This window comes from Vidua chalybeata, chromosome 7 (genome assembly GCF_026979565.1).
Source record: "Vidua chalybeata isolate OUT-0048 chromosome 7, bVidCha1 merged haplotype, whole genome shotgun sequence".
NCBI lineage: Eukaryota > Metazoa > Chordata > Aves > Passeriformes > Viduidae > Vidua > Vidua chalybeata.
The window spans coordinates 29,627,540-29,646,466 of NC_071536.1; the positions used below are offsets into that span (position 1 = coordinate 29,627,540).

The window sequence follows — 18,927 nt, forward strand, 5'->3', positions numbered from 1 at the left end:
ACTGATGCAGGTGGGCTTTGGTCCAGGTGTCTTGACCAGAGCCTCACTCCAGCAATGTACTTAAGAAGAGCTCCCCAGGGAACTATTTTCCATGTTTAACATTAAGCACATACCAAAGAGCTTTGCTGGCTGGCAGTCACTCCAGGGATGATGACCTGCCTGGGAATTGAGCAACTTCTCAAGGACATTGTGGGGATGAGAAGGATAAGGAGCCCTCTTGGATGCAGGAAAATCATCAGACTGCTGAGTGGTAGATGCAATATAAGGCTCAGTGGATTTTTCCTTCCATGGAGACCAGCAAAATGCAACCCCATCCCCGGGGAAAACTTAAGGTAGCCCAAGCCTGACACCCAGCTGAAGGTAGGATGCAGGCCATGATGTCATGGCAGAGCCATGGATGCTCTCATGGCTCCTACCCTTCAGCAAGGGGCAGTGAGACTTGTAAAGGGATGGAGAAAAAGGGAAACAGGCAAAAAAAAAAAAAAAAAAAAGTAGCTTAAAGAGAAATGAATCCCCAGAAGAGATAAGGGCCCCCACCTCCCTTCCCCCATCTGCTGCGAAAGGATGATGATCTAAATCACATTTCCTAGATGACACCGCGCCGATCTGCCGCCGGAAGCAGCGGTGGCAGCGCTCAGGATGGCGCCGGGCCTCCTTCTTCCAGGGGATGAGCCAGGTCTTCCCCCGCTGGCACTGCAGACCGGTCACCACTGACAAGCAGAGGAGCAGCACTGCCAGGGGGCAGCTGGAACAGAGGTCCCGCCTGACACCCGCCACTGCCTCCGCAGCCACACGTTTCCTTTCTGAGAACGGGGGGAAGGCATTTACCACTTCCAGGGCCTCTCTGCACATGTTTCAGGGAGGTTGAAAAATGGACACCTTCTTTCAGCAGTGGGAATGGGTGCTGGAGAAGGGCAGGGCTGGGCTGTTACCCTCTGAGCTGTCACTGAGTGTCACTGAGGGCTCAGAGGGAGACGTGGTCAGGTCACATCTTACCTCGATGCATACAGGCATGGGGTGGTGAGCAAGGCAGCACAGAAGACTGAGAGGACAGAAATCTGTGCCCCAAACCCACCTGCCCACACAAAGACACAGATTACCCAGTACAGAGCCACCACACATCAACTGCCTTGGCACATCGATGCCATCAAGTGACCACCAACTTCAGTCTCAACCCAGTGTGTGACACAGCTTATCCAACACCCTACAATCTCCAGGTGTACCAGCACTTTGCAGGACAGGACGATGAGGATCTCTGACTGCATGCTGGGGACTGTCCTCAGAGGCCACAAAATTGCTGTTTCTCCTATTCCCTAATTTAAAAGCCTCCTGGCTCATTTAGCTTTCTTCATGCATCATATTTGCTACCTGTTCCTAAGAAGAGACTGTCTTCATGATTTTCTGCATTCTCTGATTATGTTTCCTTCCTAAGAACCATCCTTTCAAAGGGCCTTTATCTGCAGGGTTGGCTGATGGTCTAATACTGCATCCCCATTCTGCATTTGCTGAAAGAGCTGATAATGTCCTAAAAAGAATTAACATTTAGATGTTAGTCCTGTAACCAAATCTGAATCAAACAATGATGACTGTTCAAATGTCTAAAGCTACTCAGGGGTATTTTCATTTAAGCCCTACCAAGCTTGTACCAGGGATGAGGAGGTTTCTAAAGATGCCTTTGTGAGCACCAGCCACTGAAACCCTTCTCCTTGTCCCTCCAGACACAGATACAATTATACCCAGCTCCAGCACAAAGATAAAGGCTGAATTACAAGAGCAGCATTATGCTCCACAATCAGGGTCCTTGATTCCAATTGACAAGGAACTCTAATCATGCGCAGTTGGTCTGCGGATGCTTCCACTCTTGGAAATCATTCCCATCACAGGAGAGAAATGAGTTCAATAGACAGGGTTACCTTTTGCATTTCCTCCCCAAATTGCTAAATTACCTTGTCAGTTTGTGAGATCTTACAAGTAATGCAGGGTCAAACCTGGCCAACACTTATCTGGGATATTTCTTTGCAGAAGGTTTAACTACCAGCTGCTACAGTTTCCCTGATAAGAAAGTGTTTTCTTACCGATAGTGGCATGGATGTAGCAGGACAGTTATTCAGAGATGCAGTGAAACCCTTCTTATTTAAAAAAAAAAAGTGGTATATTTATCAACCATTCTGGGTGATCCCAGAAGATAGGGAGGAAATATATAGAGATCCCTTGGGAAATGTCTTGAGATCTCTTACAGACCTGCCTTTTGCTTTTATAGAGCACTCAAAAGCAAAGCCAAATGAAAAACCCCTCAAATATCCAAACTCCCACATCAACCCCCCAATTTACGCATACTCCAGAAAGTGCTGTCCTCCCCCCAAAATAGATCCTGACACCGTGGGTGGGTGGGCAGCAGTACCCTCCTCCTAGGCTATCAGAGAAGGTATCTTTTGGACAATATATTGAAGCCAAACTTAGTGTGATTCATCCCTGCTTCAGCAAAGTTCATCAGAGCGTGACGTTTCACATCAGTCCTCAGGGCTTAAGAGATTTTCCACAAGAGGAAGGGTGTTAACACCAGCATCCTATAACAAGCAGTGACGTGAATAATTGTGCTCCACAGATCGAAATTCCTCATCACTCCAGATGCAGAAGTGCCTTTTAGCATGCTCGTCAAGGAAAAAGAGAGCTCACCTTTGCTACCAGTAACCAAAAAAGCCTGTCCATCAGCCCAAAATGCCTGCACAGGGTTTCTTCCATGCTCTGGAGATCTCACAGGAATCTAAGGGTGGTTCTGGTAGCAGAAATTACCGCAGTGTCTGCCTGGTTATAGAGGCGAGAGGTCAGACTGATCGTGTAACAGCCTTCAAAACCTCTGCCATCACAGCTTGCTGAAAAATGCTGCGAAAATCGCCCTAAATGTGTGTGTGCAACTCGATGTCTTCTGGGAAATGCAGCCTGGGCTGTACCCCTGGGACAGCAGCTAACCCTGCTGACTTAACCCTTTGTGCACAGTCTGCATGCCTTTCTATCCACCACTTAAAATTCCTCCTCACTCCTTCCACACTGACTTCATCTCAGAGTTAAAAAGAAAAGGTTATTTTCTCCCAAACTTCAGTGGCAAGAGCCTTGTTACCATCAAAGCACTGTGTAAAAGGTCCCTCAAATATCTCCACGTTTGCCTTGGCAAAAGAACTGCAAAGGTAATGGCACTTCCAGAGGACTTTTTCCAAGCACCAGATTGGAAGCCCAAGATGGGGTGTCCACACTGCAAGGCAAAAGGAAGGACCTGCAGCATTTGGTGACAGTGTAAGTGACATGATCACCCTCAGCCAGAGCACAGTCAGAATGCTGCAGAAGCTGCTTTAAAAGTCCTCCCAGCTCCATGGCCATGCAAAGAGTGACAAGGCAGATGGAGCTTGTTTTTCCCAGTGGAGAGTCAATGCACCAAGGTCAAGGTGCTTGCACAAGGTATTCAAACAGCTGGACAGAGAACAACTGGGTTTGCCCTCGGCATTCCTCCTGTGTTCCCTCTCTTCCCCTAGCAAAGCAGGACAGTGCAGAGGGTTGCACTTCTCCTGCAAATGCAGTGGCAGAGCCCTGCCAAGCAAGGGTGTCTGAAACAACCCTTCTGTCTGGACACAAAAGCTTCTGGAGACCAGCTTTGAGCTAGTGGTATTTTTAAATAAACCCAACCTGGGCTTCCTCTGTGACTCCTAGCTTTGCAGCTAATAGTTTCCAGGCTTTTTTATCTACCACCTCAACAGCCAGACGCTCTTTTTCTACCCCTCTAAGTGATTCTCCTGTAATGACAACTCCAGGAGTTGGGGTTTTAAGGAAAGACAGCCAAATCTTAGGAGGCTCTTGACACAGATCCTGACTTTTGGCAGCACTGCTCCCTCGCCCACAGCTGAGATGCTGACTGCAGCTTGGGAGATGCTTAAGTAACCAACTGCAAACCTATTTATCAAATGACTCCAAGTCAAGGGCACAGCAGATGCAAAAGCAGATATAACCCTCCTCAACAGCCCTGCCTGCACAGAGGACAGGCAACTGGAACTAATTCCATCCAAAGCCACAGAGGGATGGGGGAAGCAGCAAGGGAGCAGCAACAGTTTGTAGGTTATTACACCCTGTTTATGCATTTCGGGCACTTTTTAAATAATATTTTTATATCTCATACATTTCATACTGGTTTCTGAAGGGATGAAACTCCTGAGACAGCTTTGTTTGTTCTCATACATTAAAACAAACTAGCCTGGAATTCAGAGACCTCCAAGACGGCAGGTTCCTTCAGGTTTTGTGAAGACCAGCACTTTAGAAGAGAAGGCTCCAGTGACTGTCCAGCTTGGGGAGCTGCTGCACCCAGACCAAGGGGGATGCCCATGGCTCAGTCCATGACCTGGCCCTGGGACCTGCACACACTCAGCACCCACAGAGCCCAAGATAAGGCACAGCACACACTAATGCCACACATCCTGTGGCAAGCAGAAGAGAACAAACCACAGGCTTTTGAGCCTAATGAGTGAAAACCTTGAATCATTTTCCCTCCCTCCAGCTGATCCCTGTGCTCAGCCTGGCTCTGCCTGTCCCTTCTCCAAGTCTTCATGACCATGAGTGGCCATCACCCTCTCCAGCACCCAGATGAGACAAAAAACAAATTAATGGCAAATAAGGGATATAACCCAAGGTCCTAAAATCTGTATTATATACCTCACAGTACTTAGATCCTACAAGAGGTTCTCATTTTATATAGGAGCTGGTTCCTATCCCCTTTTTCCCCTGTTCTCTCCAGAGCACTTCAGTAAACCAGGTCTGACAGCAGCGTTACTACAGCACAGGCAACAGCTACACTAACACTAACAGCTTGGAGGAGCTGAAGTTTACAGAGCTTCCTTTACTCAAGGGATCTGCATTTTTCTAAGATTATATTATTACTTGGGCTGGTTGCTCAGTAATGCAACATCATTTCCCTTTTGGGTGGGAAAATTCTCTCCTTGTCCTCCGATGCGAATGATTTCAGCCTGAAAGGATGAACGCAGACTCTGCATGAACTGTGCCCCTTGCTGAAGCAGCAGGATGTTATATATATAACAGCTGGGCATTTAAAAATATATGGTGATGGGTGCACACACATCAGCTGCATGTATGCAGAAAATGGTGAGAGAGAAGAGGTGCCAGATGTGACAAAACCATTTCCTCCTGAGAGGAACCCACAGACTTCATTCTTTCACCACGCCTGTGCTTGTAGCCCTCTTGCATCTCCTCTGGATGAATATCCCAGCAAATGAACGTCTCATATTTACAGCAACAGCAAATTACAATGCAAATGTTGCAAAAATTGCTCAAAGAAATAAAAATTTGAATTTGTAATCAGGTCTGCTGCCACTGAAAATTGAATTCTGTCCTCTGTGTTCAGCCATTCAGGAAAGAGAAAAAAACCCTATTGTATGACCTACATCTTCAATTGAATGTAAATAACAGGACCTGTGGTTGGGGTATTCAGGCCTCATGACAAGCTTGCTTACAAGCTACAGACTATGGATTTTGTATTGAGCATTTTCAAGGGAATATTCCGAACTACCAACCTTTGATTTGCTTGGAGCACCTTGTGACACTCCAGCTGGTCAAACTGCCCCAGTGCTGCTTTGCACCATTTCAACAGCAGAGAGATACCAGAGCAGGTGCCAGGATCTGGCCCTGCCTCTTTCCAGAGGAGCTCTGTGCACATCCGAGAGGATCAGCCCGGGTATCAGCATTGCTGTTTGTCTGCCTAGAAATATCCTGACACCTTCAGACTCCTCACCCCTCCATACCAGAGAAACCCTTCTGAAACTATATGAGGAAAGAAAGCCAGAATCTAGAGGGTTTGCACTGACTATCTACAATCTATCCAGCTCCAGACTATTTCTCTGGAGGTATTTCAGGGGTTGCAGCACCCCAGGTGGCTGGAATGGCACAGAGAGGGGCAGAAAGACATTTCTGTGCTGCAAAAAGTCAGCAGGCTCAGCCAGAGCTGAACCTTGCCACTCTGTAGCTATCCTTATTTTGAAAATGGCACACAGCTCCCATGGATGAGGAACCCACAGCGCCAGCCAGGAGGTTCCTCTAGCAGCAGCTCCAGAAGTTCTGTGGACGTTGGTGGTGCCTTAATCTCTGCATCACAGCACTGAACCACTATTGCTGTACTGACAGGTTTTATTGGCTTGATTAGCTTGTTATTTGAAATAGTTCTGTATTCTGTTGAAGTTATTTTGTTAGCATGGATGAATGCTTCATTAAAACCAACACAACCAGACTGATGCTACAAAGTTTCATGTTTTGCATTGTGGGTGAACAGCAGCATCTATTCATTTTCACTATGATCACAAAACAGCCTTTCTAACCTCATAACCACTCTGTTAAATGAGCAAAATCCTCTGCCACCTCCGAGAGATGTGATGGTGATGGAGTCAGTCTCAGCAGCTCTGACATGCTCCCTGCAGATGAGCAGGATGGGGAGAATGGAGGGAGGGTGCTTGAGAATTTGGTCATGGAGAGTTTCTGACTGGTAGCCCAAAAATTGATATCTGTAAGAGCAGGTGAAGGAAACAAGTTGTCCCAGAAACTCCACACTCCTCTAAATAGATCAGTATCTGCAACTTTCTGATATTGAAAAGAATATTTGCTAAGGAATGCATCCACACACCAGCAAGGCTGGCACCAGCCCCTGCAAATGTGGCAGCAACAGCCCATCTCTTTCGTCGCCCCAGCCACGAGAAAAACATGAAGGAAGTTAAATTATCCCTCCAAAGTGGTGGTGCCTGCTGGAGCAGAACATGCTGTCAACACCTGCTGAATGGGCACAGGCTGGCACTGGCGGTTTGGGACTGGAAAATCAGATTTTGTGGGGAGCCCAGTAATGGGCAGCTCTTCCCTTACCCACTGCCTGCTCACAGCTCCGCACACGCAGTCACTGTGCAGGGCGGTGTCAATCAATACTCATCACTGTGTGCTCCCTGCCAGCCAGGTCACACACTTATCTCTCAGACTACTCATTTAGCACTTAAATATCACATAAAGTGCTTCCACAAACTGATGCAAACCCAGCTGCTCAGCGAACGACCCCTGCTGCCTTCCAGGGCTTGAGATGGGGAACAGGCAGGAAAGCTGATCTCCAATCTTCCTCTGTTTCTGAAATGCCTTTTCTTCATTTTCTTTTCTTTTTTGCTTGAAAGTATGTACCCCAAAGGAGCAGAGCTAAATCCATACAACCCCGGGGAGTTCATGTTCACAGCCCACCAACCAAATCCACTTAGAGCTAATAGAGGAGCAGCAAAGATACCTGAGACAGGAACCCCGCAGCCTTTTGATAGTGACGCAGAGGACAGGAGGCAATCCTTCCTTGTCCCTGCACCACAGGGGGAGGAAGCATCCTTCCTGCACCACCCACACTCACCTGAAGCTAGAGAGCAGCATCTTACACCTCTCTGCATCAGTGTGGCTGCAGAGAGAGCTGGGCTTTTGCCCCAGGAGCCACAAAATACATAATGCAAAACGTGAGGCAGGTTTGGAGGCAACAGCATACCTTTGCGCAAACAAACATCCTCAGCATCTTCTTCCCTCACTCCTAAGTTTGCTTCTTCCTTACACAGAAAGTTTCAGACAGAAAGTTAAAAATATACATAAATAAATGCAGACTGTTTACTCCTTCTAAGAGTTTTGGAAAGTTTCTCCCAGCAGCCAGCCTAAATCTCTGCTGTGACTAAAGCTGGTTCCTTCTCAGGTGATTTCACACCTCATTGCCAGGGCTCCCACCAGAGAAGCCACATAGAAAGGTGGCACCTGCCATGGGAGAGAGGGAGCAGGGACAGAAGGACAGACACAGATGGCAGAAAAGCAGATCAGCTTCTCAGGGAAAGCCCATTGCCAGCGGCTCCTTGCTGTGCTGGGCACCGTGGCACTTCTTCTACCCACTGTGTGGGTAGAAATAGCAGGAAAAGGGACATGGCAGGCACAGGGAGACCCCAGTCATAGTGACTTTGTCAGGGGCTCAGTTACCTCTGCTGTCCCTGTGGTGTCACTGGAACCTATTTCCATTTTTCAGATGGGAAACCTGAAATACCAAGACCTGCAGGAGGACAGACAGGGTTGTAACCAAACCCTGACCTGACCCAGGCTGGTGGCAGACAGTGCCCTTCAGCTCACTCAGTGCCCATGTGAACTAGTTGCCAGAAGAGATTTGATAATGCTTTAACTTTACTGTCACCAGCTTTCTTGCTTCCTACTTCACCTATTTTTTTTTTCTCCTGTGTTGCTCTCCTTAGGTTCAGACCATATTATAAACACAGGCTAAAGCCATCTGTCCTCATCTCTCAGCAGACAAGCCCACAGAGGCTCTGGCAGGGAGGGTGGCAGATGCAGGCTGAGGCACTGCCGGGAAGGCAGTGCGGCTGCGAGGACAGCCCTGCTCCCACCCCATTCCCCTGCCTCATGCTTTGTGAGAAACTCAAAAGCCCCATTTCTACACCCACTGCCTCACCATCTGCTCACTAAGCCCTGTCTGAGAAAGAGCTTTTGCCACCCAGCCTCAGACTGTTGCAAAGGGAGATGTAATCTTCATTTCCTGGTAGTGCCAGGGTCATGGGTTCACAAGAAATGGTCCCCCCACTTAAAGGAAGAGTTTTCAAAGGTGAAAAATGTCTCTGAGGGGCAGGAGCAGTGGCAACACAAACAGAGATTTCTCAGGAGTCTGCAACTCAACCTGAGGGTGATTCAGGAGATCCCCCCAGCCTGCTTCTGTAACACCAGACAATTCTCCTGACTGACAGGCATAGAGCTGGAGCTAACAGCGAGTGAATCGCAGCTGTCAGGACCCAGCGTAATTCATGATGCCGTTTGCTGGGGAGCGAGCTACTGCTGGGCTATTTATCACTCCTTCACTGCATGCCCTGCTCCTTCTGGCTGTGGCTGACATAATTCACAAGCACCTGTAGCTGCTGAGCACTGGCTGCACGGAGCAAAGCCTCCACTGCTGAGGCGGCCAGCCAGGCACTGGTGGCCTGACAAATGGCTTTTCCAACATGTGGACAGATAGTTCGAGCTTTTCAGATTCTTAACAAAGGAAATTCATTCCTCTACTGACTCTCAGGAGTCATCAAGGTCACAGGAAAAGATGCCAGACTGAAAGCTGAGATGAAATTAAATATTTTTTTTTTCTGTCCACTGAGGAATTTGCACAGCTTTCATCAAATAATAGGTGAGCAGTTTGCTGGCAAGTTGCAGATTTTATCTTCACAAGGTTGATAGCAGGTAAGACAGCATTATTCTCTCCCAGTTTGAAGGGCAAACCAATACTTGGAGTGGCACAAAGAAGTAGCTGAGCTGGGAACAGACCCAAATCTCCTTCATTGCCATGCGGTATCCTAGTCACAAAGCTGCTCTCACAAGCACTGCTAGTTAGGAGCTTTCTAATCCACTGCAGGATACATTCCAGCTGATATCCCTAGCTATACATTGGTCTAGTGTGGATACATCCTACAAAGGCATGCCTTGGGTTTGTGAAGAAAACTAAAATGTTATAAATGTAGTTTTGTCACATTTCCTGAAATTTTACAGCTCCATGCAACTAAACTTAACCCCAAGTTCCAAAGCATGGTATTTTCTCCACATCAGAAATTAAAAGATAAAATTTGACAGTCCAGTTCAGGCAGGCAATGAATCCTAAAACTCACTTAAAACCTACGCAGGATTAATTTGACATTGGATTCCTTATACCACCTGCAGACACTCAGTGCTTTCCAAACTCATTGAGCATTAGTCATCCTTAGAGCTATGTGCCTTCTTTGGTGAGTAAGTGAGCCAGTTTACTGAATGACACTTGAAACATCCCTGCTTGTTCTGGGAAAAATAAGGTTTATCCTGTGCTGAAACCAAATTCAGCACAATCCGTAAAGCATGAAATTAGGCATTGCTTGTGACAATAGCACTGTAGATGTGGCATGCAAGGAAAAATTTATACGTGACTAATCTGACAGTCTGTAGGCGACGTAGAAAAAGAGGGTATGTATAGAGAGCTGACAGCATCTATCCCCACACCTGATAGGGGTCAGTACCTGAGGTGAGATGAGAGCATTTCTGGAGACAAGCAGGAGGCCACCCAGACCCTGAAGACCATCTACAGGAGCCCCCAGTTTCCCACCTGGATGGGTAGACACATATGGACAGTACTCCTGGTGCCCCCCAAAACCTTTCTCAAGTTCCTCGGTGAAGTTTCCACTGCTCGCCTTCCAGTCAGTCCACACAGCTACAACGTGTTTACACCTTCCCACCCACCATTCCCATCCCAAACCTTCACCCACCGAAGCAGTTGTCTGTAGGACGATGAGCTGGGCAAGGTTAAAAAGGGAAAGGAATTGGGGGAGGGAGGAGTGTTACACTTCTCAGCTGAATCAGCTCTGGGTGATGTCGGGATGCTCAGCAGCCCACAGTCGCGATGCTGTGGGGAGAGCGCGGGGTCCCACGCCACGACAGACCCGCACGATGCGGACCCCGCGCACTCTCCGCGGCGCCACGGCCGCTGCCGGGACGAAATCCCGTCCCTACCCTTATCCCCATCCCCATCGCGGAGCACTCACCCGGGCTGCCGGCGTGTCCCGCGGCGGGAAGCGAGGAAGGGCGGCCGAGACGGTTTCGGGACGGAGGAGGAGGAGGGGGAGGTGGAGGAAGACGCCGTGGGGAAGCGAGGGGCAGCGACCCGGCCGGTGGGACCGGGACCAGCCCCAAGCCCAGCAGCAGCAGCAGGGTGCAGGCTGCCGGCATGGCGCTGGGGGTGGATGGAAGGGGAGGCGGGGGGGGGGGGGGGGGGGGGTGGTTGTTCACATACCCGGAGCGGGGCAATGAATAACCACGTAAATAGCGAATTTTAATTAATTCCCCGTGCCCCCCCCCTCGGGGCGGCGCCTTAAAAGTGCGGGGTGCCCATAGCGGAGGGGGTGAGGGGGGGGCCCGGCCAGCAGCGGCAGCAGCCTGCGGCCAAGTGTCGGCGCCCGAAAGTAAAAGGGCAGGCGGCGGAGGCTCCTCCTCGAGCCTGACATCACCCAGCCGCGGCTCGGCTCGGCTCGGCATGGCCCGACTCCCCACGGCCCCCCCCACCCCGGCCCGGCCCGGCCCCCAGCGGCCGCCCCCTCCCGCCCCGCGCAGCCGTCGGGCCGCCCGCTCCCTCACCCGGCTGGCTGCGGCATCAGTAGGAGTATTTGTAGTAGTAATAATAATAACGCTTCTTTTCACTTCTACTTTATTTTTCTTGCTGCGTCTCCCAGGCGCGCCGGGCGAGCATGACCCCGCTGCCCACCGCCCGCGGCCGTGGCGGGGGTGCCCCGGCTCGGTGCCGCGGTTCAATGCGGGGCAGCGCGCAGGGCCCGCGCCCCGCGCAGCGGCACCCCCGCTACGGCTGGGTCACCCCCCACTCCCGCGCTGCACAGCCCCGAACTTAAATTCCATCGAAATCGAGTCCTTGACAAATAACTTCAGCTGTTTTCTTGGTTAGAAAGCTGACTCCCTTTTAAAGGCCAGCAGCAGCGTTTGAGGGTACAGCTTCTGGCACTGGTGAATTTCCCAGGCCGGGCTGTACGGGAGGCAAAGGATTTCCCTTCATTGTTCTGAAATTCCCCTTCATAATTTCATGCTCCTAGTTCTGGGAGAGAGCACGCCACAGAGCAGTGGGTTGGGCTTTGCCGGGGCTGCCGGCATCCCGATGCGCAGGTTTAGGGTCCCCCTGAGCTCTCCCTCTGCGGGGGACACAAACCCGTCCTGGCCAACCTCTCCCCGCGGGTCGCTCCTGGGCTCTGTACTTTTCCCTCGAGCTGCTTCAGACTTGATTTCCACAAGCCAAGCAGAACCCGACCTTCCGAAGGGGAGGGTGACTGGTGACAACTCACCACGTCCGGACGGCTGCAGCCTCGAACAAGCCCGGGGTCTGGTCCACAGCCCCCCGCTGCCTTTGCTCTTCACCAAAAGCTGAAGTCGGTGGCTGACGTACACAAACTCTCCTGGAAGCCTCTTTCCACCCAAGAGGTGGCACTGATGAGCCCACACCAGCACGCCTATGGCCTTGGCTTTACCCCGACCCTTGGCTTTACTCGCTCTCCTCTGCTTCTGGGCTTTTCTCTCCACGTGCGAATGTCTTTTCCCGCACCTTCCCACACCACTTCAGCATGAAGCACTCTCAGAAATCCTCATTCTGGTACTTGAATAATCATGGATGAAAGCCCTGGGAAAGGCCACCTCTGAGGCATCCCTCTATCAATCCATGCTCTAATCTACTCCCTACAGCTTTTGCCATCTTCTTGCTTCAAATTTGCCTAAACCCAAGGAACAAGTCAAGCCTGGTCAGTTTTGGACATAAAGCACAAATCAGTCATGATTATGCTTTAGTCATGCAAGTTAGCATGTCCAGTCCTGGCAAATGGAGTGACCCAGAAGCCACAGGCAACACCAAAGTGCCTGATCTACGGAGGACTTTTTTAGGCTTCTTCATTCTGTGTCCAGGTATTTATACATTCTCTATGGAATAGTTGTACAAAACAAAGTTTCTGTCTCAATAAGACAGAGACACCAATGCACAGCTAAAGCTCAGGGGAAGAGCTGTAAAGTATTTTGATACTTTGGGAGATGGCACAGGTAGTGCAATGCAGCAGCTTAAACACCTGGGGATATCTTTATACATGATATACAGGACTCCATGCTATCAATTCCTAAGATAGTAAGTAATAAATATGATTCTTTAGAAATCTTGTTAGTCCCTGGAAAGAAACACTTGCCAACCAGCAAATCTGACACTTTTAACTATGCAATAAAGGTAAGGCAGCAGGACCACAGAAACCTCTCTGATCCTCTCCAGGATGCATCCTCAGGGCTGCAGGGGGCAAATGAAAGCCAAACTTCACCCTGACATGAAATGGATGCTCTCCCATCCACTCACTCTCATGCCTGAGGGCCCTAATACTGAGTGCAGAGCTCACACCCTTTTCTCTGCCTTTTCCAAGAGACTTCCCTACATCTAAGCCACACAGCAGCTCCCCGCTCTTACTGCATCCTTCCAAGCTGTAAATCCAACAAGCAGGAAGCACAGTATCAAATGCTTTTCCAAAAGGGTCTCAATAAATTCTTCCTACTGTTTCACTCAACAGGCCCATGGAGAGCCATAGCAGACACAGGCAAATGCAAAACAAACACTTCTGCAGGAACAACCCATGTCAGTATGGAATGGCTCCGTCTCACCATTCCCCCGTGGTGCCCCCATAGCACAGCCCACCCTGCAGTGCCACTAGCTAGGGAAGGCTGAATTAACCCCCTCTGGCTGTGGGGGAAGGGGGTAGCTGATGTCCTCACAAAAACTACCATTAAACCTGCCTGACCTGCTGCATTCCTGAGCCAGACAGGGCACTTGTGGCCATGACAGGGGTGACCATGAGGACCGTGTGCCTGAGCACAGAGCCAGCAGCAGGGAACGCTGGCCACAGGGCGCCATGCCGCCCTTGGATGAGCCACATCCTGGCAGAGCTTAGTTTAGGTGGGACAGGAATGCCATTGCAGCCTCTGAAGCCCAGGGCAGTGGTGAGCTGCCTTCACCAGCCCCAGCAAAGGCCCCACAGGTGTGAACCCGTGGGCCTAAACCAATACTTACCATCAGAAAATAATCTCTCTGCTCTCTCCATCATGGCTCCATGAGCAGCACATTATTTACAAGCACCTGGAAAGGAAACACTGATATTCAGGCAGTTTCAGACTTCCCAAATGAAGTCCCTTCCCCCGTAGGTGTCTGATTTGTCAAGGTTTAGTACCTGTAAATTTAAAGCTACTATGTTTTCCTGCCATCTTATTTTTTATTCATACCTTCAGGGTTTCGTAAGGAATATAAGGAGTTATGACTGATATTTTTGAGCTCCAGTTTCAACAGCCACGTGTAAACAACAGAGAAAAAAACCTCACTTTGTTGGTTTTTATTCAAAAAATATTCTTTTACCCATTGGAGCTGCAGAGGGCAGTGTGGAGGGGATATCAACTCTGCCACCCATGTGATGAGTTTGACACCCTCCCTGGGGGCTGGGAAAGAAGCTTCAGTGGTGGGAGAAGGAAGAGCTGCAGCAGGATGAAAGTGGCTGTGTGGAGCACAAGCTCTCAGTGAAAGCCACCAGCACTTGGCTTTTCCCCATGTGGTGCTGGAGTTGTTTATCCCCATGGCACAGCCGCACGCTCCGCTGCTGCATCCTGCTGATGCTGCTTCCAGGGCAGCTCCAGGCCGAGGGCTGCTCCATACCCTCCTTGTAATAGGAGATTTAAATGCATGAAATCATGTCTGAGGAGCCAGATGGGCCAGGCAAAGCCTAATGTCAAGTAATGCCACAGCATCCTCCTGAAAGAGGCTGTGACCTCAAACGCCTCCCCAAATTATGTACAGAACACATTTAACACTTCCATCTGAAAGCAAGCAGCACATTCCACACACAGCAAAGGAGTTAAAAACAAACAAACAACCTCATCAATACAGGAAGCCTCTAACAAAGCTATATATAAAACATGATTGATATTGATTAATTGAAACCTGCCCATCACCTTGTTTTGGGGGAGGGAAAACAGAGTGTGTTTTTATTTCACCTTGATTTCCACTTTCCAGATTGAGGGGCTAGAGACATGTGACAAAATGTGCTGGTTCCTATGTTGTTTTGGTCTGAAATCCCAGAAAACCACGAGAGTCTCTGCAGAAGAGGCATCTCTGTAGCACTTTGTGAGGACTACAGTGACCAGTCCCTTCCCTCTGGTTCCACAGGAGCCTTCCGCGGCACAGCCCAAGTCATGAAACTCCTGCAGCTCCCTTGAAACTCATCCCAGATCTGTCCAAGACTTGGATCAGGCTCATAAACCTCAGACAAGTTTTAAGCTGATGATGAATTAAGGTACAAAGTGAATATTTTCTCCTCCTGGAATTTGTTATTAAAAGCCCTGAGTTTCCAAAGTGGACAAATAGTTCCTAACTGAGTAATTATTACCTTTGCATCTCCTCTTGATGCCACAAGCCATCCATTAAAGGATACCAATCATCCAAAAGGCACTTAATACATGACCATTATTCTTGAAATTTTGGGGGTGGTGGTATTTTATTGATTTAACAAAAACTGCTTGCCTTGTACCTCCACTGGAAGCAGCTTGTTCCAGTTATTTGATATTTGGAGGTCAGGATGGATATGGGTCTTGTGATCCCTCTTCATCCCTCACAGAAAAATGCACAGCTTGAAATGATGTTGCATTTTGAATCCTGTCACTGGAAAAAAAAATCCCACATTTTCTGGAGGGAAAAAATAAATCAGCCATCCAAATCTATCTGAGAAGAAGCAATTATGAATTTCTTATTTATTTCTTTCAGGACACTTTTCACACAGCTCTGGTTTGGAGCACACCCAGATATTCTAGAACTGAGATAAACACTTCAGAGCAGGGCACTTCCAGAGCCCTTAAATCTGGAAAGGAGCCCCCAGTGAAATTTAGAAGGGACACTTGAATCCAATAAAGTTACAGGTGTGCTCCTCTATCTCTAAGTTTCTGGGAGCACCCATGGTTTTGTTTGCTCTTGCATAAGGAGGGCAAATCCTAGGTATTGGGGGATATAAGCATAAAAATCATGTGAAAAAAGCCACAAAGAGCAGAAGGCAGAGAGGAAAGGAGCCTCTCCTGTGCTGTATGGGCTTTAAAGTGATTTATTTTTAGCCTGCAGTTTGCTGCTAGAGCCTCTCATCCGTAGCTTTTAAGGCTGTTACCGCTGAGGTCTCACCTTGTCTCAGGTTTAAGGGATGCTGTGCCAAATCTGGGTTGCAGCAAGACACCACTGCAGAACATAGCAAGTGCGTTCTATTCCACTTTCATACAGAGCTAACAAATTTATAGGTTGTCTACAAAATCTCCTCTCTTTTATCCCTGTAATTACCTCCTCTAAAATTCACCAGGCAAGGGTGATAATTCAAATAACTTCCATTTCCCACTAACCTAAATGTTAATCCTAGGCTGGCTCTTGTGCTTCAGTAAATCTCTTCTGACCTTGCAGGTGTAAGTATGATGCTGTTTAAGAAACTCTGCCTGTCTGAATCTAAATCAGAGCCACACAGATGAGAGTAAACCACCTCATAAGGCACAGAAAGGCCCTTTCTTAATTCAGCCCATGCACACAAGCATAATTTCATATTGTCACCCTTCTTTGCTGCTTCAACTCTGTGGTCACAACTATCTGCTCTGAAGAAGTGACCGTGGCAGGTGTGTGATATTTTGGCCACCATACACAGCAATAACCATTGAAGGAAACTCAAGGCTGATCAAGAGAAGCCAAGAGGAGAGTGAAAAAAAAGACAAGTTTGAGCTAAGATATGGATTTAATGAGCTTGATTCTCCCTGTGCAGACTCCTGATGGGACACAGATCCACAGATCCAGGTGGATGACAATTTATACCGAGAAACTTGTCTCTTAATGCCAACATCACAACAAAACTTCACTTTTCTTCTGCCCGTTCTTAGTCCTGACTATTTCTGCTGGAAGTTTTTTGAGGCATAAAATTCAAATTTCTGGACCCACTTAGTGCTAAGGGATTATAAATGCAGCATGAGCTTCCAGGCAGTACTGGAAGGCAAGTAATAAAATATTTATCCCCACCCGCCTTCTGTGCTTGTGTGCTCTGCAAAGGAAACCATCAAAAGTAGAGCCACAAATTTACAGCTGGAGCCTTCAAAAGGAACCAAACCGTGTGCCATTATCCACATCTCCCTCAAAAATAAATGTTTTTACACCTTGACCCATTGCAGAACATTTTCACTTCTTGCATAATAATAGTAATAATAATAATAACAATAATAATAATAATAATTAAAAATATCAAATTTCAAACCAAAAGGAAAATAATTATACATGATAAAAAAGCTCACATGGCTTAAAAAACAGTAAGGCCTTTCCATAATTACATTAGCCAAGCTGCAACCTTGATATACAATGAGGCATCGGATGCTCAGAGCTGGGCCCCAAACTCACCTTCAGGGAACCTGAAGCTTCATGAAATCCCCAGCACGTGGAGGTTCAGCTGGGCTCTCAGGGGATGAAAGCAGTACATTACCACTCACAGGAGCAGTCCCCACCCACATTTCTTCCCTTCAGCCACTAAATGTCAAGATGATAAATTCCTGCCCACCTAATTTCACCCTTTTTTTTTTTAGAGTGCTACCAAAGCTACAACCATTTTTGAAGTGACACCATAATCTTTAGCTGTACAACTGCTTGCTTTCTTTCCTGGTGGAAAAGTTTCCTTGATGCGCAAAGCCCTGCGTTCCTGTAGTGTCTCATGGGGTCTCCAATGCTCCCCAAACTGCATGATTACTGGTGCTAAAACAAGGCTTCTTGCCACTCTTACCATTAACCACACCAGAGCTAATGCCCCAGGGAAGATCAGCATGTCCCTTTCCAAGCATTGCCCAGGAAGGTTGTTGTGCTCTTAACCTGTAATGGAGCAAGGATTGCACGATGCATTTCTCCCTGCAGCTACAAGGGAAGGAGCAGGTTTCCTTACCTGTGCTTACCAGGTGATGGAAGGAGCTGTTTCCTGCTGTGGTGGTGGAGGTGTCAGTGAAGGAGGTGCTAGAGTTTCTCCAGCAGCAGCACGTGGAACCCAAAGACCAGAACCCCCTGGAGCAGTGTGCTCTGCAGAGCATTCCCTCCGCTGCCAGGGCTCACGAGCAGCAAGAGCCATGCAGCGCTGATGCCAGGACCACCGCTGCCTTTCTCCAGACGTACCAAGGCACACCCCATCCCTGCACCCCAGAGCCCTCCAGATGTCCACTCCCCAGGCCCCTGCATGGCACAGCACAGTGCCTTTCCCTGGCAGCCAGCAAAGGCTTGACCAGCACAAAAACACAACTAGAATGTTTCCAGAGGATGCTCCGGTGCAAAGGGCTGCTGGACAGTGGTGGCAGAAGGGGACAGCTGCTGCACACCTAGCTGAACGCAAAGCTGTGGGACCTCCTCCCACTACTGCAAGACCAAAGGGGACCAAGGGCCCATCACATCCCCATTTTGGGGACAAGCAGGGGCCACAATGTTGAAGAGGCAAACACTCCCCACCAAATTATCTGGTTTCAACCAGTGCAGCTCCTCAGTGAGTGAGATACACAGCCAAGGACCTTCCCCACCCTCCCTCTCTGGATCTCCTAACTCATGCCTTATTTTAAGAAGGGAATTAAATTGTTTAGTGGCCAACAAAGAAGCTACCTAGTAATTTCTGCCTATTAATCTCTTCATGCCATGCTCTTTTGTTCAAGTTACAGAGAAATGTGGGGCTGAGCAATCCTTGACTCAGGAGGAAAGGGACCACACATGTGAGCGGACTTTGTGAAACACAAGATTTTACAGTAATGGCATTATGGTCAGGTATGAAACTGTAACACAGCACCAAGCAGCTGGCCAGCAGCTGGGCAGCACCAAGGAGTGTTTGAAGTTTGCAGAACAGTATCTGCCAAGGTTAAGGATGCTACAAGCACAGGGAGGGCTCTCTGGAGCCACTGGCCCCAAGAGAAGCTTCAACGTGAGCCCAAAATCCACACAGCAGATTCAGATTCTTTGGAAATGAACAGCAAGAGGCAGGCAGGAAGGAATCCTGGAAAGGTGTTTCCAACACTGAGTGACTGATTTAAGGTGGGTCAGAGCAGGTCACACAAACACAACTTTCCTCTTGCCTCTATTGAGATAATTAAAGTTAAAAGCACTTAGTCAAAGACCTGCAACCTTGAAAAATGAATACACTTTCTGCAGTGCACCAAGGTGGCTCTTTTCTCCATGTCAGCAGAAAGCCTCCTGTGCCTCCCTTTGTAAGAAAACTGAAAGAGACAAAGCTGCAGCTGGCCAGGCCATGGGATGGGACCCACCCCACCCAGTAA

The 18,927-nt window shown here is 48.6% G+C and overlaps 1 protein-coding gene across 1 annotated transcript in view; it reads right to left on the reverse strand.

The window, feature by feature from the left end:
* HEG1 (heart development protein with EGF like domains 1) overlaps positions 1-10,782 on the reverse strand; it is a 51,579-nt gene extending 40,797 nt beyond the window's left edge. Inside the window, exon 1 of the mRNA XM_053948445.1 lies at positions 10,599-10,782. Coding sequence (XP_053804420.1) covers positions 10,599-10,782 — 184 coding nt within the window. The remainder of the gene's footprint in view (positions 1-10,598) is intronic.
* Between the last annotated feature and the right edge of the window lie 8,145 nt (positions 10,783-18,927).